At 41.2% G+C, this 24777-nt stretch overlaps 1 protein-coding gene across 3 annotated transcripts; it reads right to left on the reverse strand.

Annotated features, from left to right (window-relative positions):
• Nucleotides 1-33: 33 nt before the first annotated feature.
• setd2 (SET domain containing 2, histone lysine methyltransferase) lies at nucleotides 34-23743 on the reverse strand. Of its 3 annotated transcripts, none has more exons than XM_014412100.4 (22): nucleotides 23367-23743; nucleotides 21872-21993; nucleotides 16358-16379; nucleotides 12271-16235; nucleotides 12027-12158; nucleotides 11718-11846; nucleotides 11367-11490; nucleotides 11189-11266; nucleotides 10999-11096; nucleotides 10728-10860; nucleotides 9555-9689; nucleotides 9334-9462; nucleotides 8176-9246; nucleotides 8006-8054; nucleotides 7678-7927; nucleotides 6833-7559; nucleotides 6319-6441; nucleotides 5788-5924; nucleotides 5578-5689; nucleotides 4016-4090; nucleotides 3737-3838; nucleotides 34-3159 (listed from the first exon to the last, which is right to left on the reverse strand). In XM_014412100.4, exons 2-22 carry the CDS (start codon nucleotides 21898-21900, stop codon nucleotides 2998-3000), a joined length of 7782 nt encoding a protein of 2593 aa, XP_014267586.2. In that variant the 5' UTR covers nucleotides 21901-21993; nucleotides 23367-23743; the 3' UTR covers nucleotides 34-2997. The 3 variants fall into 3 exon arrangements, with proteins under 3 accessions (XP_014267586.2, XP_076746084.1, XP_014267585.2); XM_076889969.1 differs by lacking the exon at nucleotides 23367-23743 and adding an exon at nucleotides 21185-21225; XM_014412099.4 differs by lacking the exon at nucleotides 21872-21993.
• Between the last annotated feature and the right edge of the window lie 1034 nt (nucleotides 23744-24777).

The following is a 24777-nucleotide window of genomic DNA, read 5'->3' on the forward strand; positions in this document are numbered from 1 at the left end:
AAGTGTAGCATTATACAGACGATAAAACATCAGTCTTTATGCTGCAGATCTGCTACAATCAGCCTGGGGAACTTGCACCTTTTATTTAGTTTCTCGAGGCTAAGCGATTATTTACAAACTCGTTAAAAACAAAAAAAGAAAAAGAAGCAGAATTACAATTTAAAGTTACAATCAGAACAAATGTTAAGTTTTAAAAGGGCCTTAAACATGAAGCACAGAAATGAAGAACAGATGAAATATGTAAAAGTGATGATAAAAGAGCTCAGCTGACAAGAGATTCAACAGGCCTCATTAGTTTCACACAGTATAGTTTAATTTTCATCTTTTTGTCATCTTCCCAAAGGCCCAAACAGTTCTGGCATTGTTTATGTAATAATGATACAGTGTTTTATGACAGTCTAGTGAAAGGCAACAGTGAACAGTTGTATTTGCACCAAATGAAAAGTCTTTTTTTTAGGTTTACGGAAATAAGACATTTATTGCTAAAGAACCACAGTCCCATAAACCTACGTCTATCATCTTTAGTCAAAGTATAAAACTCATCTGATGGGTTAGAGTAACAAAGTTTGGACATGGAATAAACTACTTCTCTTCAAGGGATTTAGTGTATGAGGACGTTTCCTGTCCAAAACCCTGAGGGGAAATCATTTAAGAGGTATTTAATAATTTGAGGGCGAAACCAAAATAATCTTAAATCTTCTGGAGGAGCAGTTTTCTGTTTCTCACCGAGACACCATCTCTCATTCCTCCTCCCCTTCTGCCGTGAACTCGGATCTGTTAATGATCTCTTTGCCTACAGTCCTAAGTGGGAGCAGGCATCGTGCATGGCCTAGAGCAGCGTTACATGCCGTCACACACTCCAGAAGGGACTGCTTAACTGCGGTCTGGAGCACACGGGCATGAGGCTGCGGAATGTGCATACACTGGAAAGGGGGTGGGGTGGGGTTGGGACCCAGAAGAGAGAGGGGAAGCACAGCAGCGCCTCTTTCTACTCCTCACAGCTCTCCATATTTAGAGCACACTGAATGTATCTAATGAAGGCAGTCCATACTTTTTTCCCTTTTAGCGGGGCCGAACATCTGGCTCAGTGCTGTGCGAAAGTGCCGTAGTGGCATTCGTGCCATGTGCACCCTTTATTAGAGGCGGGAGCAGATCTAAAAATGGGATTGGGTGTGCGCGACGCTGTTAATCATGAAGCACAAGGCAGTCACATTTGCTTAGAGATATTCTGGTCTATTTAATTGATGCTCAAACGAACCTAACTGAACTGCACCGCAGGAAAAAAAATTGATGTGATTTTACAAAAAAAGTTTATTATCTTTAAAATGTTTTTACACTCGGTATGACAATGTGCTTACACAATACTTACAGTAGAGTTGGGTGAAATTTAATTTGTACATAGAAAAATAATAATTAAAAAAAAGAAACACCACCAACAATAACAACTAAAAAACAAAAACACATGAACATCTCCCTGGCCACTTCATTAAAATAAATTGGCTGTGAGTCAGTGGGCTCCTAAGTTTCACTGACTGATATGGGAACTGCATCAGGAGGACTAAGCTGGTGAGGATGGGTGGGCTCACTGTGCTCCATCACCCTACTCTCCTGCATACAGCTTTGGTAATTTTACACAATATTTACACTTTTAATCACCAAATCATATTCCATTTACAAAGTGTCGGCTTAATTAAGCATTCCAAAAAACTATTATTCAGTATATTCACATATAAAGCAATGTACATATGTTGGAATTCTTTTTAATGCAATTTTATGCGATGTAAAATCGATGACCTAATGCTAAAGAAACAACTTTTAGTGCCAACTGTAAAAATCTCAGAAATTAATGAGCGACAGTTTGTCGACCAAAGTGTCTCAAATGTCTTGCTAGGACTAAGAGTGGTAAAAAGACTGAACACGTGGGATGTTTAGAAACGGTTAAAACTGCAATGCTACGACCTTCATTCTCAGAATCATTCCTGCAAGAAGAGGAAATCGGGCAGAACAAGTTGAGGAAGTGGGGCCGGACAAGAAACGAGGGGGTGGGGAAGTAACTGGACACACACCTAAACAGCATGTCAAACATAGCATTCAAACCCTGCTCCCATTATTACACATTAACTGATAAAAGTCAAGAAAAGATTGACCGCTAACTCCTTTTCGCCAGCCTGATTGCCACCGATTGATCCCTCAGTATACCGTGAGCAAAAAGCTCATCCCCGTGAGGGAAGATTACTTGAAGTAAGAAGATGTGGAAAATGTAGGGATTTCCATAAGGATCACTCTGACCTCAGGTTACATCATGCATTCATAAAACAACAGAGGCTCCAAAGTCTTGTGGTTAAGAAGGCAGGGTTTGCAGGAGTGGAAGCTTGGACCTCCACAGCCCATTTAAAAGCAGCACCAGATATGGTCAGTGGCAGGGGGGCTGAAGCGTGTACAGAGGGGGGAGAAAAAGGAGGCTGGGGAGGGAGAACTCGACTGTTCGGGCACGGATCCTTTTTTTTTTTAATTTTTTTTTTTTTAAACAGTGGAAAGTAACAACAAAACTTTGATAAATGTGATACCAAAGCTGATTCCTGTGAATGATCCTCATTCAGGGATATAACAGTTTAAAAACTGGAATTGAGGTGATCATCTGAGGAACTTTTAAGAGCCGCAAATGAAAAAAAACACAAAAACGCTAAAAAATAAAACAGTCAGTGAAAACAGTCTCTGTAGCACCCCTCAGTGTCATCGTCTGAGAACACTGCACCTGGAGTCTTGGGTTGGTCATCAACAACCAAGTCTCCCAGAGTCCGTATATCGGGGCTCCTGTGCGATCCGCAGGGCCTGGAGAACTTCAGCAGTGCAATTCGTAGACATAAATAGAAATAAAGAAACTACTTCACTGTTCAGGCTGGACAGTTCGTACATGTGGGAGTGAATGGAAAGGCAAATCTGTGCTTCTCCTGTGTTAGCGCAGAGCAAAGTGTAACATCTGTGGCCTGAAATGCTTCAATACACCTCTGTGTCCTCCTTGGGTCTGTACACGGCGCCGAATCGCTGCATGTACTTTTTGATGTATTCCTTGGTCTTGTGCTTCACATTTTCATTGCACTCGAGGTCCTCGGGATTCTTGCAAGCTTTCAACTCCTTATTCATAACTCCGTGAGTTAGCTAGAAGACAGAGCAGAAGTGAGGAAAGAGTTAGGCATTCATTCTTGCCCTCAAGTCTACAATAAACTGATATTGAAGTTGCGGTAGAGTGGTTAATCCCCTTTAGTGACTTTGCTCTTTATAATTTGACATAATACAATGCTGCAGTCTTTAAATGGGTGAAGCCTAAGTCGTCTTTCTGTTTACTGCGCCCATGTCCTCAGAGTCCTGGTATGTTCGAGTGGCAAACCACTCACATGCACTATCCATGGACCTACTGAGAATCATAATGGAAAAAAAACCCCACCGCCCTTTGAAGAGATGCTGGTTGAAAACAGCTTTTGAGAAGGAGCTAAAACAAAAGAGACAGTGATAATAGCTAGCATGTACAACATTTGTTCTGGAGGCAGAACACAAAAACATTTGGCTGGACGCCGAAATCGTGGGAGTTTAATTATTTAGTAATAGTTTGAAGGAAACTTTGAAAACTTTGTTTACATTAAATGCTGACCAGCATCCTCACTGTGCCGTGACCACACTAGGAAAGAAAGAAACGTTTGCTTTGTGGAAAACTTAATCCATGTATGAACACGGTTACCTTTCTAGCCAGGTGTTTGAAGTCTTCTGTGTTGCTGATGCGTCCAGATTTGCAGTCTGGCTTTCGATAAGGATTCAAGCATTGCACTATGAACTGTGACATCTGATTAACAAACAGGTATAAAGTTAAGTAATGTACAGAATTAAAAAAACAAAAACAAAACAGAAATGGCCGGACAGATTCACGACCATGCAGATCGAAGTGCAGACACTGTATATATGTTTAAAAAAGGAGTTAAAAACATTGCTCTTAACACAGTTTGTGGAAACTCTGACTCACCTCCTTGCGAAAGGTCTCTTTACTTTTCTTAGCGAGTTCACTGGAAGTGTCTGCTTCAGCCGTCTTTGTGGAAAACTACAACGTCATCATAAGAGAAACTCATTAACAGGCTTGTTTGCGGACAAATATAACTCTGAAATGTTGCGGACCAGAATTAGCACGCCACTTTGCAAACTGATTTTTCTATGCTGCAAACCCAACCCTAGCTTAGCTTAATTAAAACATTCCTACAAGTTGCAACGACAGCTACTGAGGTCAGTAGGGAGTAAATGCAGCACCTGTTCACCAGCTATTTGAAACAACGCAGGGATATCCTGCCAGGGTGCCGCTTCCTCTCTGGCCGCAGCCTTCCACAGCAAAGCCAAGCAGGCAGCAGTTAACTGCCTACACCCACTATGAAGCGGTGAGTATCAAGAACAAGCATAAAGGATTCACACACACACACAGCCGCACACACAGAGGAGGAATCCAGACAGTGAGACAGAATGCTTTGCAAGGCTAAAGCATGTGTCATAGTTTTGAGCCCTGGAAGTCGGCACCACCATTGTCTAAAGCCTACAGCTCACACACATGTAGCTGTTCTTGGATTATTGAACAACATGGATGTTTCACCTCAGTCTTGTTTGTTAAATGAACCAACACACCCTACGAATAAATCAAGGAATCTCTGTATGCGTGTCAGTGTGTGTCTTCTTTGTGTTTCTCAACAGCTGTTGTATCTCGTGAGTCGAGTTTGCCCGGATGATGGGTGGTCTCATTTCTGGGGTTTTGCATGCAGACAACACTTAAGACTTGTGACCTCCTACACGATGGCGCGTCTCTGTACTGTCACCACTTAAAATGACAAAATTTACAAATAAACTTCCACCGACTCTCACGTCTACCTTTGCTGTGGGTTGCATGTCCGTCACTGTGCAAGTCTTTCAAAGAGACAGTTATGCAGTTAAAGCGTAAAACCCCAAACTGCAAATAAATGAAGGCTAAATCTCCCACATGGTTTCCATTATCTTTAAAGACAGGATAAAAAATGAAAGGGGAAAACAAAGGAAGCAGAAGAGAGGAGATGAGCTTAGGCATCGCCTCCTCTTTAGCCTTGAGGCTAAAGGACAGACAGCTGAGCAGGGGGCGGGGCGTTTAGACACACTCTTAAAATTTCTGTCTCTCTGTAGAGTGCGATGAAGCCATTTTGAGAGGTGTAGTCGCCGCCAAGTTTATAAGACTCGACAGAACGTGGTGTTGTGCTGAAGGCTTTTCTTCTTCTTCTTCTTTTTTTCTTAGTTGAGAAACAGCTGAAAGTAATCACTGGTGCAGCATCTTCAATTACCTCAAGGAGCAAACACTATAATCGTGTTTTGCATCCAAGCGCAAACTTTCAGGGGAACTAACGAAAAAGTAATGTGGATTCTTTCTCATTGTCAAACGAAGGAATGCAGAGATACTTTTCCACTCTGTGAAGACTGTTACTAAAACCCGCTGTTTCTGACCACCCACCTAAGATTAGATCACAACAGTTAACTTTTTTAAAATCTTTCAGTGAAGAGTAATCAATGTCAAAAGCTCACTTTGGAAGGATTTTCATCATAGGTGGGTGTTCCCAGGTCCATCTCTGATTCATGGTCCACACTAGTGTTGTCACTATTTCCTTCCCAGGTTGGTGGATCCCACTGTGTTTGCCTAAAGGGAAAATAAATAAATAAATGAAACGCAATATGCTTGTGAGGACTTTACTGAGGCACACACACAAAACACCCCTGCAACACAGTTTTACTAACCTTGTAACAATATGGTAGTAGTAAATTTTGCCTTCAGGGTCCCGAGCCACTTTCCAGTTGGGAGGTAGGACGATAGTTTTGGGTTTAGGGGGAGAAGGTGGAGGCAGGTCTATCACACTGTTGGGGACAATCATTTCCTGGAGAAGAAAATAAGTTTTAAACTTAGTATAGGAGGATCACAAAATATACACATACAGCTTCACTTTAATGTGTTTAAAAAGAGATCAAAAATTACTGACACAGCTTTCATTTAAAAACAAAAACAAAACAAATTGACATCTAATTTCTAATGTATATGGCCATTATGTAACAACTTAAATTTGTCACTATAACAACTGTAGTTTGAAGTCATACGTGTTTACATTCTTATAAACAAATGGGACCCATTTAGCTGGACTCTGTCTCATATTAAAAGGGACAGATGCATAATTCAGATCTATACCACCCCCTTGTGGCCACGACAATAGGGCTTGTTCAAAACCACAAACTCAACTGCCTTATAATATCCCTGTTTTACGTCTTGTCTGTTACCTGCTGAACAGTTTGAGATGTTACAATGGTGGTGACTGTGCCTCCCTGCTGCACCACCACTCCCTGCTGACCAGGATATACCGGCTGGCCATGTAGGTAGCTGGCTGTGGGATCAGTGTATGCCTTCAAAAACAAAGCACAATTAGATGGCAGTCTTACAGACGTTCAGAACCTCTTTTTTCTTTTTTAAGGAATAAAATAAAATATCCTCCTCTGAATTATGAGCTTAGTTTTCCCAACCCCCATCGAATTTGGGTCAAAAATATACTACAGATTGGTCAGGAAAAACATAATTTCCTTTATTAACCATCTTTTAAAAGACTGTCTTGTATTTTCATACAGTTCAATCACAATAAAGATATTAACATTCGCTTTTTTCTATATCAAGGAGTTATCTCTTGTATATCATAATGTAGGTTATTTATAAAAATTACACAAAAATCAAACGTGGGCAATGAGCAAATCTAAGAAAGGTAAAATGGACATTTGTATATGACCAAAGCAAGAAGATTACCTGTATGACTGGAGTGTTGGTCTGGGGGTAGGGAGCAGGGATGCTGTAGATTGTTTGGCAAGGCTGGCCCTGATAATAGATAGCTGTGGGAGTCTGACCCTGTCCCGGGGCTGTGGCATACTGCTGTGCAGGTTGTGTCTGCACAGTCACTGCCTGCTGAGTGGTGGGGTCCCAGAGAGTGGTGTAGCTCTGTTGGCCCTGTACCTGAGGGGCAGACTGGGCTGGTACCGACAGGACAGCTACGCCTGCATCCTGGGTTGCTACAGTTGGCTGGGCATAGTGCTGAGGGTTGCCAGAGGCAAGGTTTGCGGTAGTGACGTGCTGAGGGAGATTGGTGACTGGAGTGGTTTGGGGAGTGGAAGATGGAGAGGTCAGTCCTAGATCTGAGACGAGACGCTGGGGTGGAGTCTGTTCATAGTTGAGACTCGGCTCCACTGTAGGTGTTGGGAGAAGTACTTTGCCCGCATTGGGGTTGGAAGGATCCACAAAAGTCTGGATGGGATATCCAGGTGGGTACGTGATGAAACCAGGGCTGGAGGCATAGGCTAGAGCCGGGTCATAAGCCAAAGACTGGAGCTGCTGCTGCTGTTGAAGCTGTTGCTGCTTCTGTGCTTCCCGCTGGGCAACCTCCTGTTCAAACAGCTTCCTGCGCTCCTCTGTGGACAGTTTGTTGCGCTCCTTGCCACCAACTCCTCTTGGTGTCTTGCTGCTGTTAGATGGATCAAACCTTCACAATTCAGAGAACATGAGGACAGCTGAGTACCAAACCTTCACTAGGAGAGTTTGGGAAAAGAAAAAAACACTATGATTCGAGGACACAATCAACAAATAACACAAATTCCTACCGTTCCTCAGTGCGTCGGCTGCTCCTCTCGTAGGATGAAGGTGGAGATGGCGAGCGTCTCCTCCGTCGCTCAGAGCTGCGCGGAGTTTTCTCAGAGCCTCGATCGCGGTCCCTGTCTCTGTCCCAATCTCGATCCCTGTCTCTGTCCCAATCTCGATCCCTGTCCCGTTCCCTCTCCTTCTCTCGCTCACGTTCTCGGCTTCCTGACGTGGTGCGTGGCGTGAAAGATGTATCTCGATCTCGGCTGCGATCTGCCAGAAAAATCTAATTATATTAAAAGTTATGCAAATAATGTTTCAAGCCAAACATAAACTTCGAGGTAACCGTACCTCTTCCTTCCTTATCTACTTGAGTCTTCTTTGGTATCCTGTACACCTCCTGAAAATAACAGAACTTTGACTTTGGAATACAATGATGAGAGCATCGCAAACATTTGGATGATACACATTTTATACATGTTTATCTATTTTCCTTTGAAGGCGACAACTTATGAATATACCTTTAGATCCTTCCAGCTTTCTAGAAGCCTAGCAGCCATGCCACTAATGTCGAAAACACTGAGCTGTGGTTCCTGACTCCTCTCACTCTCCACATCTGAGACACCTTCCTCTTCATCTTGAGAAGGCGTCCCTATCACTGATGGATCCACAGGGGTTGCTGTGACCGCTGAGGGAATCGTGGCCTCCGGGGCTTCAGCGATAGGTGGAACATCAGTGGTTGGTTCACCACTGTGTGGCTCACTGCTAGGCAGTGTTTTCTTAGCCTCTTCAGCCTCTGTCTGGGATTCCATAGTCTCTGAAGGCTGCTCAGGTGGAGCATCAGCAACACCCGTTTGACTGGATTGGGTCTCTGGCTCATGGACTTTAACACTGGGCTGGCCTTCTTCTAATTCTGCATTTTCTGTCACTGATTGGTTATCTTGAGGCTTCCCACTCTCTTGTGTTTCAACTGGCTCTTTTGCTGGTTCCAGCTCATCTGCCTGATCTTCACTTTTGACTTCTTTTATATCGGAGTCCTCTTCCACAACCAAATCAGGTTTTTCCTTCACCTCTTCAGTTGGAGGTTGAGGTTCACTGCTTGAAGTCATCGCTGCCTCTTCCTGTTTCTCTCCTATGACTTCTTTTCCCGACTCTTCCACTGAATCTGTGGTTGGATCTGCAGCGTCCACCGGTGTGTCTGGCTTCAACTGCTTTCCTTCAGGAAGTCCTGCACGTGAATTTTCATCATCTTCCTCATCATCCTCCTCCTCCTCTTCCTCTTTCCCATCGGATGCTTTGCTAGCATCAGAAAGAGCGCTGTCCAGACTGTTTTCGCTAATGATTTTAAGGCGTCTGTACACAGCAGGCTTGGACGTGTCACTATCTAGTTCTGGTCCCATTTTAGCGGAGGAACCATCAGGAGTGTTGAGGGGAGTTTGGGCACGGGAGGTGTTCTCACTAGAGTAACCATCCATCTCAGTCTGCTGAGGAAGAGTTTTTGTCTGAGCCCACCGCTGAATGAAGGTCAGGACTCTGCTCTCCTCCAACATGTTCTTAGTTGAGATGGGCAGCACACTGAGGGTCTTCATGATCTGCAAACAAGGCAATCGCTGGTCAAACAGCAAGTGGCTGTGTATGGGCCATACAGTGATATATGATAACATTTTGACATATCTCACCTGTAATTGCAGTTTGATGTTGTTGGCACTGTTGCCTTTAGCTTCGGAAAGCTCCACCATGAAAATCCAGAGCAAAGACAATCCATGGTGGTCTAAGAACTGCTTCAAGCATGATGGATTTTGTGTATCCTGTACAAAACAAACATAACATGTTATAACCTAAAAAAGAAGATAAAAAAAAATCAACAATATAGACAACGTATTCACAGATCTAGTCATACTTGTATGAGCTTTAGACAGATGAGTTTCTGTTCCATCGTTTCCACTCGGACCATCAGTCTGCAGAGAGACACCACCTGTTTCTCATCGTATAAGCCTTCGCCATTCTCTAGTAATGCCTCCAGCTCTTCATCGACCTGTGAAAGGACAGCATAGAAACAAGAGTGAAGATACATTTTGGCATTTAAAACACTCCGTGTATACAGCCTGTAGTTACAATGATGGCTTCTCATATTACACAAGGACAAAGTTTCAAATAATAAAGGTCAACTTATGTACTGTGCAAGTAATCACAGTGAGTCAAAATGCTTGGGCTGTTCTAAAAGCTCATTCCCCCCCCCCATTTCTGGCTCCGTTTGACGTCAAAGGGAGGGGATATCAAGGCACACAGTTCTGGCTCTGCCCCATCAACCTGCTGTTCAAAATGAGGGGTGAGGCACTCTGAAGAATTCCAGCTTAAATTGAGGGTGGCCTTAAAAGGAGGGTAGCTAAAACAGTTAGTTTCAGAGTGTCTACTGACATGCAATATAAGACAAGTATAAAAACTGAACTACAAATTATGCAGAGATATTCCAGCAGTGTCTAAATATTAAAAAAATAATAAGCTTGAAACAAACAGATCTAATCTAAGAAGCAAGTACAGGCATTGTAATACAGGCTGTTATGAATCCTCTACTGTAACTTTAACACTATGACTTCAAAGACCACTACAATTACCCTGTAAATGAGGCTGTGAATACCAAGTAGTCAAATATCCTGAAGTTCTGGTACATTACTAACACATTTTCACTATATTGCTGAAGCAGTTACTTATTATAGTGATCAAAAGGAAAAGAAAGATAACATTTTTTGCACTTTTATTGTGTAAACTTTTTAAAAACGGAACAGTTAATGAGTTCACAGCTTCTGTTGCCTTTTCTGATATGATTGATTTTGCATGAATATTTTCTAACAGGTTTATGTACCTGATTATTAAGAAGAGGAAAATAACAGTTGCACACAGCAGTGTATGCAGCTTAACAGTTCTCAGCACTCAATTTATACAAATTTGTAAGTCTTTCCCTCTCTTAGTTGTTGTGTATCAGTCACTAAAGTGCCGGCCTCCATGCAAACCTGTTAAAGCTACACTTAAAAGAAATGCCTTAAGACCTTTAAATATTACTAAAAGAACCGACCGTTGTGAGAGCACTCTTTCGACTGCGGTCTTTCTTCATCTTCCCACCAGCTGCTCGAACACTAACTCTGTTCTCCCCACCCAGGAAGCCTCTGCAGCTGGGTGCTCCACAGAAGCATTTCTGTGCTTCTTTCCTGCAGGGTACAATTAAACAGAGATGAAACCACCACTGCTAAACCATTCGATGAAAAGGTTAACCAGTCTTTCTTTTTGAGTCTATTCATATATTATACGTCGAACACAAAAATACAGTAACCGCGCAGGAACCGTACCCATATCTCTGAAACTGGTAGTCAAACGTGAGCTCAGTTCCTGCAGTAACAGCCTTGGTGGTGAAGAACCCAACTCGAAGCTGACCGTTGACTGTCCACTGAAACGATTAAAAAATTAAATAAAAAAACAAAACAAAAAAGTAAAAGAAACTAAAAGGATACGCCAAAGAGTTTTATTTTGCCACCGTACCTTTTGGGTTTCACAGTTGGGCTCGCAGCTGTGGTTCATGAACCGAGAGCAATTACCCTTCAGCGTTGCATCAATAATCTGAGAGAGGCAGTACAGCGTCAGCCGTTTCTTCCAGCCACCACAAATAACCATTAAAACCATTTACAGACGCCATTTGATGTGTTAAATCATCACTTACCTCGTTATTCTTCAGAGACATAAAATAGTAGTGGATGTTCTTATTGCGAGCGTACTCTTTCACCCTTGTTTTGAACTCTTTGTGGTCCAAAACCTCACCGCAGTATTCCAGTACAAAGGTGTTTCTAAGAAAACAACAAAAGCAGTTTCACATATATCACCACTGTTGTTTTTTCTTTCCACATGCATTTTTATCTAGTATAAGTCAGATCTTATAACCTCTTAGGAAGCACTGTCGAGGCCTTGTTCTATCGTTATGCAGTGAAACAGAGAGCCTCTTTTGTCAACTACTGAATGTTATTTTCTAAAAATTATTTCACAGCGTTCTATTAAAAACCAATAAGTGTCTTACGATGCCAAGTCTTTAGCTGCCCGTAGTCCCCAGCCCTTGTCTTCTGTAAGGATCACATCAAAGTCGGCATGTTGTTTCATCTGAAAGCGGCGATTAGAGCAGTAGGCTCCATTCAGGCACCGTGACGAACTAAGAAAAAAAAATCACATGGAAAAAAGATGTTACGAGAAAGACGTAAAAAGATTTGATTAACAAAACAGAAAAGGTGCTTAAAAAACTATGGATTTCCAGGTTCTTAATTAAGGAAAGTTGTAAAATATTTATTGATGTAAAAGATGCCAGCGGTTCAATAACCTTTATTACACTTACCACTCAATCATCAGCAGCCGGTTTAAACAGTCATCTCCGCATGCTAGTACGCCCCTTGCTCGGTCCTCTCTGGGTAGCACCGGGCACTCACACTGCATTCGTTTAATATCTCGATGAGATTTGCTTTTTTTCCTGCAAATTACATTTTAAAACTTTCAAAGATCAAGTCTGAAAATAATTCAACATTTTGCTAGGAAGTTACTCTTCACAAACAAACTTGATTCTCTGACGGGAATCATCTTACCTTTCTGTTAGGTACAAGTTCTCCTCAATCAAGTCAAAGTACGGAGGCATCTTTTTAGACTTGGCAAACTCTTTCCATCTATTTGCATCTTGAAAGTCCTGCAGAGTGAGTGATGGACGGTCCGCTGCAGATTTTACAAGAGTTTCTTTAGCGACTTCAGTATCTCCTTGACGGTCCCTTTTAGCTGCAGGGCCAGCCTCTGCCTCGTTGTCTGAATCGGACTCTATCTCTGGACGCCTTTTCTTGGGAGGGCCCCTTCCTCTGTGGGGCCTAAAACTGTCTTCTCTAGAGGGGTCGGGTACAGCAGAACCCCTGCTATTGCTGCTTATTTCATGACCTTGTACAAAGCTTGATGACCCTTGAGTGTTAGGCCCACTGCCCTCAAAAGCCGTTTTGCTACAACTTGATGATTTATCCCCACTGAAGTCGTCATGATCATTAGTGAGGGAGTCGGGTTGAATTTCGCCTGAAGGATCCTGATCAATGACATTTGCATGGAGGTAGTTTTTTCTGCTTGTCTGCATGTTTTGCGACTGCTGGATACAGGAAGCAGTACTTGGTCTGTGTTCTTGTTCCTTGGAAAAAGATCCTGACAGTTTAGTGTTTGTTAACTGAGGCCCGTGGCTGCTATCAGGCTGCTGGTACGTACTAGTAGGCTGTTCTGGTTGTGAGAAATCCCAACCCAGGTTGAATTCATGCTTCTCATTAATATTGTCAGCCCTGGAGAAATGATCTTGTTGGTAATGCACGTGCGTCCGATCTCCTCTGTTGCTCACATCATGTTGTTTGTGCCCTTGCTCACACTGTTTGGAATTATCACGCATGGGGGTGGAATCTGTGACACTTGCATGGGAACTGGTATGACCAGCAGTATAAGGTTGGGTACTGATGGAGGTGGAGGCCTCTGAGTGACTGGTGCTATCAATCATATTGCTCTGGGACTGACACAATGTACTATTACTGAGTGAATCGCTTATACCGGTCTGTGTTGTGGGTTGTTTTTTCTGTTGGCTAACTTGATTTGGGGGTTCACTAATATGTTTTTCAGCTGCTAAGGCATTCTGCTGTTGTAAAATATTCAAAGGTCCCCTCTCCTCTGTATTCATTGTTAGACAAGAATTCTTTGGCACCACTACTACAGAGTGCAACTGTTTTATAGCCTCGTCGCAATCAGAGTCATACTCTGAGTTATCGCTATCACTGGCCTCACTCTGTCCTGACGCATCCTGACTGGGAGACATTCTCTTACTCAGTTTGCTCTTGCTAGCACTGTCCTTGGATTTGTTTTCGGAATTTTCCTCATTTGAGTGCTGTGCTGTTGCTGCCGAGTTGATCTGTATCTTGTCATTTATGTGCAGTGGCTGATCTGTGTTTGACTTTTGAGAAGCAGACAGTTTGGAGTCACAGTGGTCATTGCTGGTGCTGGCTTGCGAAGGCTCACTTTGGTCTTTGCAATTAAAGGTCACGGGTGTGCTCTCTGATTGGACTTCCTGCTTTGAGATCTCCGTCTGCCTTACCAGTCTGGAATGTGTTCCAGCTTCCTGCTGAATATCATCTTTAATATCACAGTCTTGTTGAGCATTATCTTTAGAGAACTCTATTTTTTTGACAGAGATCACCTTTTTAACAGTATTTAATAGTTTACTCTCTACACAAACAGTTCTCTGTGAATTTTCACTCTCCGAGGAATCCTGCCCAACAATATCCCACCGTGACTTTCGGGTACTACAGCTGCCCTTTTTTACATCGGTAGGTAGTGACTCTGGCGGATTCTCAGACTGAAGACAAGATGAATCAGATTTGACTGGCAAATTTGTGTCAGACTCTTTACTGACTGGCTGAGCTTCATCCAGCTCAACATTTTCTGGTTTAGTGTTTTGCTGGACAGCCTCTGTGACAGCTTTATCCACTGAATGAAGTACAGACTCTGGCCCAGTTGAACAGTAAAAAATTTCCTCGTCCTTATTGCACATTGTACTGTCATTACCACTACATAAATTTACGACAGATGCATTTGAGTTCACATGTGTTGGATCATTAGAGGAAAGGCTATCCTTCACATTAGACACGTTTTCCAGAGTAGAGTTTACATGCTTTAGGCTCTCGCTGTAAGTGACATCAGAGGCAATGTTATTTTCCATTTCAAGACCTGATTTTGCTTCTGTCTTAAGTGACAGTTCTTGCAAACCCTCACCACAAGACCCCACCTCCTTTTCATCTTTATTGCCATTTTCATTTTCAACCGGTTGGGAATCGGATTTTTCTTTTGAACTCTGAGAAAATGATTCTGTTGTGGTTGCACAAGATGGTGCTTTTCCAGGGCTATGAAATAAATCATCTGATTGTCTATCTTGCCCAGAAGATTTCACAGAAGATCTAGAGGGGACCTGTTTCGACTCTGGTCTACTGCTTTTCTTTTGAGAGTTTTTACAGTTCTCCAAGGAGCTGGAGCTTCTGTTGGATGACTGTAATTTGCCCTTATGATCCGTTTCAGAGTCACTGGGGCTGCTTTTTTGCCGTTTTTCATGTGTCTGAGAGTGTGTGTAACTACTGGAAGATGAAGATTTATTGTTGGCCTCTGACTTATGATGGCTGCTAGATTTACGGTGACTGGAGTCCAGATCAGGAGAACCCTTGCGTAGGGTATCAGAGTCCGATAACCGCTTTGTAATCCTTTCAGACTTTGAGGACTGTGTTCTTTTATCCAACTCTGAAAAGTGAGGTGAATCTACAGATTTTGAGGTTTTTTCAGATTTTGAGTAGGATGATGATTTTGACTCCTTATGTGAGCTTGAGTGGTTAGATGACCTACTGTTGTCACTTGTCCTCGACCTTGTTTTTCTGTGGTCATCTTCAGAGTCGGAACTGTCCCGAGTTCTGTCAGTCCGAGAGCGAGAACGTCTTCTATCCCTGCGTGGAGAACTCCTGTGCGATCTCCGGTCTGATTCATGATAGTAGGACCTTTCAGAGCGCGATCCTCTGTCACTTCTAATTCTGTCTGATCTGGAGTGTGAAGAACTTGTTCGAGAACCTCTTGATCTAGACCGTGATCTAGATCTGGACCTTCGGCGATCTTTCTCTGATCGGGATGAGCGTGAAGATGTGTGTCTGGAATCACGGTCTGATTTCGAGTAACTAGACGACCTTTCGTAATTCTCTGAGCGCTTTGAGAAACTTTTTTCCCTTTCCTCTGCATGTGAACCAGAAGAAGATTTTCTTACATCTTTACTTCTGCTGTCAGAGTTTGTTTTACTTTTGGAATCAACTGATTTGTGGCTGGAAGACATCTGGGCTGAATCTCCATCAGATTCGGAGCCAGGGGGGGCACTATCTGACTGTGACCTGGTTTTCCTTTTGTGTATCTTTTCATCCTGCTCAGTACTGCTGGATGTCTCCCCATCTTTTCCTGAGGAAGCAGCTGGTTTCTTGAGGCTTGAGGTTTCTCTCGTCTCAGAGGTTTCAGTGTGAGCACTTTCAGAGGGACAGGTGCTGATGAGACTCTGGGGTGCTGGGAGTTCATTCTGAAATAGAGAGGTGTGCGGCTCTTCTGGCATAACTGACTGTTTCTCTTCAGTCACAGAGTCATTAAGAATTTGCTTCTTGAAATGCATCATTTTCACTTTAGTAGCTGTGGGGACTGGCGTCTGAGGTGTCTCTGTTTTTGATACTGGCACCAAGGGTGTCTGCCTTTGCTCAGTTTTGCTGTCTGCACTCTTTCCAGGTTTTTCGGAGGTTGACTGTGACGAGGCAGCATGAGGATCTGACTTATCAGGACTGGGAGGGATGAAGAACGAGCTTTGGAGTGGCTTCTTTGTCTGTGAGAAGCTGAAGGACACTTTCTGACGACCCTGATCTTCTAAGTTGACCTTCATCTTGGTCCCTTTAGGCAAAAGGTGGTTGGACAGCATGACTCTGGGAGACAGGCTTTTGATTAGAGCTGCTTTAGACAGGCCCTCCACCTTTACCTACAATACAAGAGAAAACACATAAACGTGCTGCCTCAGTTCTTTTATATAATAAAAAAGGCTGTAAAATGCTGATAAGACCGCAGATATTTATAGTCATTAATTATATTTAGTTAACTTACCGATGCACCACTCCCTTCCTCTCTGGATTTACATAAGAGCAATATGGGAAAGTAGAAGAAAGGAAAGTCAGAAATTAATTTACAATCGTAAAAGTAAAGAAAAGAAACTTTAAGATTAAAGCCAAAATTATCAGGGTAAACCTGCGGATGTAAACATTTACCTGAAAATGTTCTCTGGACTAATGACAAATGACTTCAAAACAACTGTTGCCCAATCTGAAACAGTGGTTCAGTATCTTTCACTCATTGCCCAATATTCTCAAGTTCAAAGGGAATGCTATGCCAAGTGTATTAACACTTCTGATTTCTATCAGAGTTAAATTAATAAACAGACAGAAATAAACAGACTCAAGTTTCATTTTAACATTTTAAATATAGCGGACAGGGAATTAGCTTACGGCAGCCATGTGATCATATGTGTTTAGACTACTAGTGGCAAACAGTGTTAGGCAGTAATGGATTTCACCGATAAATAAACGAAATGGAAGTGCTGAGACTGTCAGGTTAACTGACCTAGACATGTCACATACATCTAAGGGGGGGGGGGGGGGGGGGGGGGGGGGGGGGGGGACAGGGACAGGAAATTGCTTTACATTACATAACTGCTCAGATCAACTTTAAATAGGTTTCCTCAAACCCACCAAAGTTTGAGGAAGCCTGCTAAGCAAAAAATAAACTTCAGCATGTGATGTTGAATACAATAACATTTCTGAGGAAAGTTACATTTTATCTAAATGCACTGTCTTTTGGATGCCTAATTCTCACATAAGTATATACATATATATATTATGTCTATATAATTCCAAATTCCTTATAAAGATGCCTTTGGTGTAGAAGAATGTGACATAGTTGGAACGTACCCATGCAAACATGGTATGAGCATGCAAACTACAACCAGATGAACAGAACAGACATTCAGCCTCTGAGCCTGTTACTCTGAGGGCAGAACAATGAGCTACTATGCAGAGAAAAACTAGAAAAGCTAACAAAAAAACTGCATGTTCAATCAGATTACTAAAAGCTGACTAACTTGCAAGATCAGTTTTAAAGGTTTTAGTTTTTTGCTAGGGAAAAAAATTGATACAGCATAGTATTGTCATTTTGCTTGGTGACATTGTATCTAGAGCAGGGCGATATGGCCAAAAATATTTATCACGATATATATTTGAAAATTTGCGATAACGATATAACCGATGATATAATTGATGCGAGACAAAATACAACTCCACAACATTACTAGCGCAAAAAGACAACCTTCCATTTATTTTCACTTAAACAAGAAGCTGGTTTTTATGTACATTAAAGCTTTATAAAAATGTAACAGTGCAAATGCAAATTCCTTGCTGAAAGTTTAACCAAAAGGCATTTCCAGTAGAAATGGGCTGACATATCCTGAGCATAACCATGTATAATATCCACTGAAGTTAAAAAGAGGTGCTTTGCAACATTAAACTGCAGTGTGCAGTACGCATTTTTCGGACCACAAGGTGCACGGGATTATAAGGCACATTAAGCGAAACAAAGCAGTCAGATAAATCAAACTTTATTAAACTCATTCTTCTTGCTTCCTCCACTTCTGTACCATTGATTCATTAATGTTGAATTCTCTGGCAGCTGCTCTGTTCCCATGTTGTTGCAGTATATTAATGACTAACCTCGCATTGTGGATGGATTATCTCAGTTGTTCTCCTGACTGAAGTTTGGTCCGTTTACAGTATCCTGCCATGCGATTGCATTTGTCTCTAACCATGAAGAACCTTCACGTTAACTTTTATAAGTGGAAAAGTGTTAGTGTTCGTCCTCCAGCTTCACTGTTTATGTTATGCTAACATAGCTGTGTCGCTAGCGATCGCGTAGCACATCATTATATACCAGCTAGCCCAACTTCAGTAACCCTACAAACATCACTGCTGTTTAGTTTCCTGTCTTCATTTATGTTGGAAGTGATAGCAGAGCTGTACGTTTGATTTTTTCAGAAATCTCTCAGTCAGAACATGCAATATCATGCTTAGGTAACTAGCGAAACTAGCGAGCTAACTTCCGCTAGCTTCCTGCTAACGTCTAACTCCGTTAAATGTAATAACTTTTGTTTTCATGGATGCCTGGAAGTTAAACTTTATAGTTACACCTGGTAAAGCAGCAATGCTGATCGTTTTATTAAAGATGAAAGAATTTAGACAGTTTTTAACTCTAAGTGATGCTGCAGTGTTGTTTGACCTGAAGTATACGGAGTTTAGGACCCAGATTACTCCCAGATTTAAGAGCGTCTTAGTCCGACAAATATGACAATAACAACGGCCGCTTGCATGTTCTGCAAAAAATGTGCTTTGTTGTGTATCTGACGGACAAACACCAAACCAGTTCCACATCACGGAAGTTGCACCGTTTTTACAAACCAATTCTGGTTCATCTGTTTCACTCAACAATCGGCCATGTGCGTATGAAAACAAAGGCACTGCGCATGCGCGTTTTACTCCCATTCTATCGCGATATTTCATTTTCCTATCGTTGCCTAACATTATACCGGTATTACCGTGAACGGTATAATATGGCCCAGCCCTAATTGTATCAACACAAGAACAGCAAATAGCAATTTTTTTATTAGATAAATTCAAATACTCTGGGAATATTACAACAAGATGCAGACGATATCGATGCAGACAGCAACACATATGATTTTCAACATTATTTGATCACAACTAATTCCTGTATTATCAGAAACAGATTGCATGCAAATGCCAGCTTGCCCTCATTCAATTGCAGACTGACAGACAACGGTCTGACTGGTTTTTCTTTGAAAAACTGACGGAACCAGCTCAGTGTTCCTTCAGTGGGCTGGTTTCAGTTATTATGCAAATATACTGTTTATAAAATTGGGGAAACCTGCAGTCAGCTGAGACTGAAGAAGTCACTTGAATGAGTGACGGAAAGTTTCTCCCACTGAAAACGCTACGTCCAGATGAACAGAATCAACTTTTGGAGAAATTGAAGTGAGACAACTTTATCTTAGTGGATGAAACAGATATTGACAAAGTTTAACTTTGAGGACATCATTCGCAGTTTAAAAATTATGAAAACTAACAATATATATTATTGCAATGCTCAGAATTTCGCAAAATTAAAAAAAAAATAATAATAATCACAAAAATATTGTATCATGAGTGAAGTATTGTGATAATACTGTATAGTGGAGTGTCTGGTGATTCCTGCCTCTATTGTTTACATTTCCTGCTTATTTCGAAATGATTTCTGTCAGACATAAATAAAAGTTCAACTCTCTCTGAACTTCCAAAAGTGATCCAGCATTGCATAACACCACTTCTCAACCAAAACAAAGCGCTACGGCTACCACACATTCTTAGAGCTGAATGAAATAAGTGGATATTTCAGTGAAGACCAGAACAAAAAATATTTAGGATTCACTTTTCAAACTTTTTTTTTTTTTTTTTTTTTAAATATGCAGGCCTTATTATATCTAGCTGTGATGCTCTTGTGGGCTGACCCACATCCATCTTTAGGCCCCCACTGGTTATGTCGCAAGCCAAACATGACGTCACCACAGCCCTGTCACCATTTACACCAGCATTGAGGGGGCACCAGATTCACTGCAGTATTCTCCTGAACGACAGGTGCTGCCACACAGACAAAGCCTATACGACAGCATTGGTATGGGAGTAAAAGACGACGAAAGGGGAATACTTTCTCCAGAAAGTCTCAACTTTCCAAATCTCTGAGCTCCTGCACTGATAAATCACTGAAATGCCGATAAAACCCATGACCATTGAAAACGTGTGTCTTCAATCTGGCTGCCCCCAACTACACAAGGGTTAGAAAAACCTAAGAAGTCCACGGCTAACTGAAACGACACCAAAGCGCAGCTCGCCTATGCGGATATGACGTCACTTATGGTGCGCGTCACCATTGACAAGGGTGACAACGGCGGGTCTAATAGGCCCTTTACACAGTGTATTCTGTGCTTTACCATACCGAAGGACAAAGCATTCAGATTTCTCCCCTTTTTACTGCAAGTAAGATTTTTTTCTGGCAGTACGAGTTTCTTTCATCACTCTTTCAATAGAAACACCGAAAAGAATAACAGTTGGTAAGATAATTGTGGAATGTCCATGAATTTAAATGTTTCGAAACTTGTTCTGAAATAATTACGTTCTACTAAATGGATTCATATTCATTTCTAACCCTGAACTTAAATAAATAGAGCTCACATACAATGACACTGAGAGTGAAAAGGGGCGACTGGTATGCAACTCCTGTTTCAGTGGCATAGACTACAGAACAAGGGGTTTGGCACACCATTGGGCATTCTTTTCTCATCGCCATGTTGCTGTTATATATCTTTACTGTCTTTACTGAGACTGGTAACTGGTGTTCCAAAACAACAATAAAAGCAAAGAAATAAAAGCGGTCAACATATAAGAAAACTTAATGTGTGACTTTTTATTCCCTTTCTACTTTTAATAAAATGTGTCTGTTTTCTTTGGGCAAAGCTTGATATGGGTGATGGGAAAAATGGGTCATTTATTCCTTTAGGATTTCAATTTTCTTTTTTTTCTCCTGTGACCTTCAAACTGAGACACATGCGCTGGGACATTCAGTAATACAGAAAGAGCTATGAAATGCAAGAATGGGGAATAACAACTGGTTCCTGTTAAGAACTGCTTCCAAATAACCCCATTAGCTCCATTGGAATTAAATGCTTCCAAGCCAATCATTTTTCATTAATTAGTGCTGCCATGTATTCCTTACAGTTGCCCGTTACAAAGAAAAACAAAAAACAAAATAATAACAAAGAGTGGAGTTTTTGCTCACCTCAGTCAAATCCAAGCCATATTTTCTACTCTGTCTCTGCACTGAAAAGATAATAAATCAGTTACACTGATGCTAAAAACATGTGTAGGACTACTTTTTTCCCTGTAAAGATTGAATCTGGAATCAATAAGGGCAATCAATTAAAAAAAAGATTATAACACAGGTTTCAATGAATATCTTTCCCTTTGCAAACAGCTTTCTTGTAATTTTTTTGTAATTGTAATTTACAAGCATCTAATCTTTTAAGCTGATAAATAAATTATAAAAAGAAAATGAAAAATATATGGTTAAAAAAAAAATACATCTTCAGGTAACAATTTCTATTCAATTTGTTCGATATATATATATATGACTTGTTTGTTTTTTTCTGCTTTTACTGTCCTGTATTACCACAACAAACTTTAAGGAACTGTGTATGAACTACAAAAAACACACCATCTAGACAATGACTGACAATTAATAAATAAACAGATGAAAGGATGTGGAAAAAGCACAGAACTTGTGAGTTGCATAAGACACTTTAGTGCTTAAATTAAAAAAAAAAAAAAGAAGCTCTTTATATGAACAATAACATGGCGGTGGATGGGTTGACGTAGAAGTCAAAATGTTTTAAAAGTAGCGTGCCAGACTATATTCATAAACATAACACAACTTGGTAAGCATTCTACATTTTCTGCTGTCTAATACCTGATCTCTGACTTGTGCAGAGCGTCCATAGAGAAATTCGTCTAGGATTAGTAGGCCTGAAGGGGCTGCTGGCCAAGAATAATCCAAATCAGAGAAATGAGCCCTCCAAAGTGACGCCACACCTGACAAAAAGAAAGACAAAGCAATGAACTAAGTCTCTCTGTATCCACAACAGCTAATCACTCAGGAACTTGTACACTTTTGACACCATTAAAATCTCAGTAAAGTTCCTGCTAATGACACAATAACTGCAGTATTTCACAGTTTGTCTCTGTTGTCCAACACACATTGTATATTCAGCACACAACGTCAGAAAGCACATTGTGTCACATGCATTAAAGCGTTGCACAGTAACGACTTCTGCAGACCCGCCTTCCTTTCTGTTATCTATCGATGCAATGTGGCCGTACCTCGTCTTACTCCCATTAGACATGGACCCCCTCCCCCCAATTTAAGTACATTTGGCTGTAAATTTCCACTGTTGTTGCTTCAGCTGATCAACATATAGGAAGTTACGTTCGCCAATTGTTTATTAACAGCAAGTTTCATGGTCGAAGATAAATGGAAAAACATGGATGGATGCAGGGCGGGCATTAGAAGATGCAGCTGATTATTAGACACGGCAAAGACAAGCATGCGGACTACATAAAACAAAATGCTGTTTGCAGAACAACGATTTATGTGAATGACCACATCGACACTGTAATGGGACAAACAAATCGTGACTGAATGCAAACTGAGTAACTACACTTAAGCATGGCCTGTGCAGTGAGTGTATGCAGCCAAAACATGGCCTTTAAAAAGACAGCCACTTCTAGAACTAGCTAAATTATTGTTCTAAAGCAAATAATTTAGTCTGCTATTTTTTAAGGATTGCTTACACTAACACTGAGAAGGCAGAAAACACGTCATACCTTAGTTATTAGACCGTGATGATAATTTGCTAAAAAATATAATAGCTGAGCTAGCTTGGGTAGGTTAGCAGAGATTTCATGGGCCGTCTTTAAAGACAGCAGGAGCATATTCCTTGTGTATAACGTAGGCTATTACTGTCGACTAGCAAACAGTTGTGTACTTTGACATGCTAGAAGTAAGGCTTTTAGTGTGTTTTCGGGTGCCTGTCAGGGGGTTGAACAATCACATTTGCTTCTGTAAAGGGCTAGCATCAGCAGCTAACACTAGCTGTGTTAGCTTTGCCTCGCTCTGTAGGCTAACGTGGCTGTCGTAAACTTGTTATACTTTGAGCTTTACCTGGTGTGTTCACTCAGAATAATGGGGTTTTTTTCGACAGTGTGAGCACCTTACCTTTGTAGTTTTTTGACACGGAAGAAAATATATGACGTTCACTTCTATTTTAGGATACAATGGACCCCTATAGTGGAGTCTGTGACCCGGCTTTGCTAGCATGATAGCTAATGTTTTGTTTTGTAGTAAGGTGGTTTCACCAGAAATAAGGACCCGCTAAACAACCGGGACATGCTCACGAGGTACTCACTTTACGAAGTGTTTAAGGTCACAGGGATCCCCCATCTTCGAAATCACCGGTGATCGGCTTTCTAAAACATCAGGCAGCAACGTATACCGACGTTAAATCCATACGGAGCTGTCGGAAATGGTCGTCGGCTCACTGGCTCCGCTACTGCTGCGCCCTAGCTTCAGCATGGGTGAATGGTGGTACGACCGAGCCAGAATGCGCTCACATAGTTAGCGAAGAGTTGTGGGAGAGCTCTAAAACACAAATGATAGCGAATGCAGCGCCTCGGGAAGTGTTTAAAATGATAAGACTAACAGTCTGATCCCCCAACGAAGTCTTTTGAGCATGTGTTTTAGCCACTTTTTATTTGTATCAGCCACTAATCGAGTGCCTCTGTTTCTGAGGCTTCTCTGTTCAGCATCACATGATATGGGTGCACAGCTGGCGCGAACCCCGGAGCGCACTGCGGCTCCTACGAATCAAACAACCAGTTAAAATTTCAAAAAGGCAGGCCTTGTTAGAGAGCATCACACAGTGATTAAAATCTCAATAACAGAGACCTTGGTCCTTTGATAAACATTATATTTCATGCTTCATTTATTTGATGTTGTTTATCATAGTCTATTATTTGATTGATTACTTTTTGTGCTGCCTATTCAGTTTTTTTTGTCATCCACTGGAACAATTTGAACTGCACTAATGTGATTGTGGAGGTAGTCATTGTGTAGGACTGGACTCTCACACACGTCACCACACATTTCCTATAATCCTATAATTCCTATAATTTATAATCCTTATCTTTATAATCTCTTCTGCTATTTGCACATTCTTTACTGTAAATTCCTAAGTTAATTTGTACATTTTTGTAGTAACCTGAAAATTGTAAATATTGTAAAACTTTTCTTCTGTCATTTAATGGTCGGGCATTGTACAAGAGAAATACTTTTGTTATCCCATACTTTCTTTTAATTCTTTTGGTACAGCAGTTGCAATGAATAATAATATTACTGATTATGATAGTATGCAGGAGATGATTCTGTGCCTGACAGATACTTTAAATTATTGAGGTTGATCGCAAGTGATATGAAAGATTTCCTTTATCTGTCCTTGTGCCATCAGAGCTGAATCAGCCTGTTAGAGAAAGTGATCTGCTGTCTTTGGAAGCCCGTTTCCGCCACAAAAAAAAGTATCCATAACTCGAAGTTTTGGTAACTCAAAGTTTTGCGTTATCTTTCTTGAAATTTCAAGCTACTCTCTTGAAATTTCGACTTATTAACTCGAAATTTTGAGATAAGTAGCTCAAAATTTTGACTCACTTTTCTCAAAATTTGGCCGAGCTAACTTCAAATTTTGAGTTAATAAGTCAAAATTTCGAGAAAATAAGTGGAAATTTTGAGAAAATAACTCAAAGATTTGAGAAAGATAACTCAAA

Source organism: Maylandia zebra, linkage group LG11 (assembly GCF_041146795.1).
Source record: "Maylandia zebra isolate NMK-2024a linkage group LG11, Mzebra_GT3a, whole genome shotgun sequence".
Lineage (NCBI taxonomy): Eukaryota > Metazoa > Chordata > Actinopteri > Cichliformes > Cichlidae > Maylandia > Maylandia zebra.

What these genes read in the sequence shown, in the direction of transcription:
- setd2 (XM_014412099.4), bottom strand. Translation starts at nt 23,401, where the DNA reads ATGGGGGATCCCTGTGACCTTAAACACTTCGTAAA. An exon ending in GACCTTAAACACTTCGTAAA is followed by an intron (nt 16,380 to 23,366) that starts GTGAGTACCTCG and finishes ATGTAAATCCAG; the next exon opens with AGAGGAAGGGAGTGGTGCAT. An exon ending in GCAGCTAAAGACTTGGCATC is followed by an intron (nt 11,491 to 11,717) that starts GTAAGACACTTA and finishes TTGTTTTCTTAG; the next exon opens with AAACACCTTTGTACTGGAAT.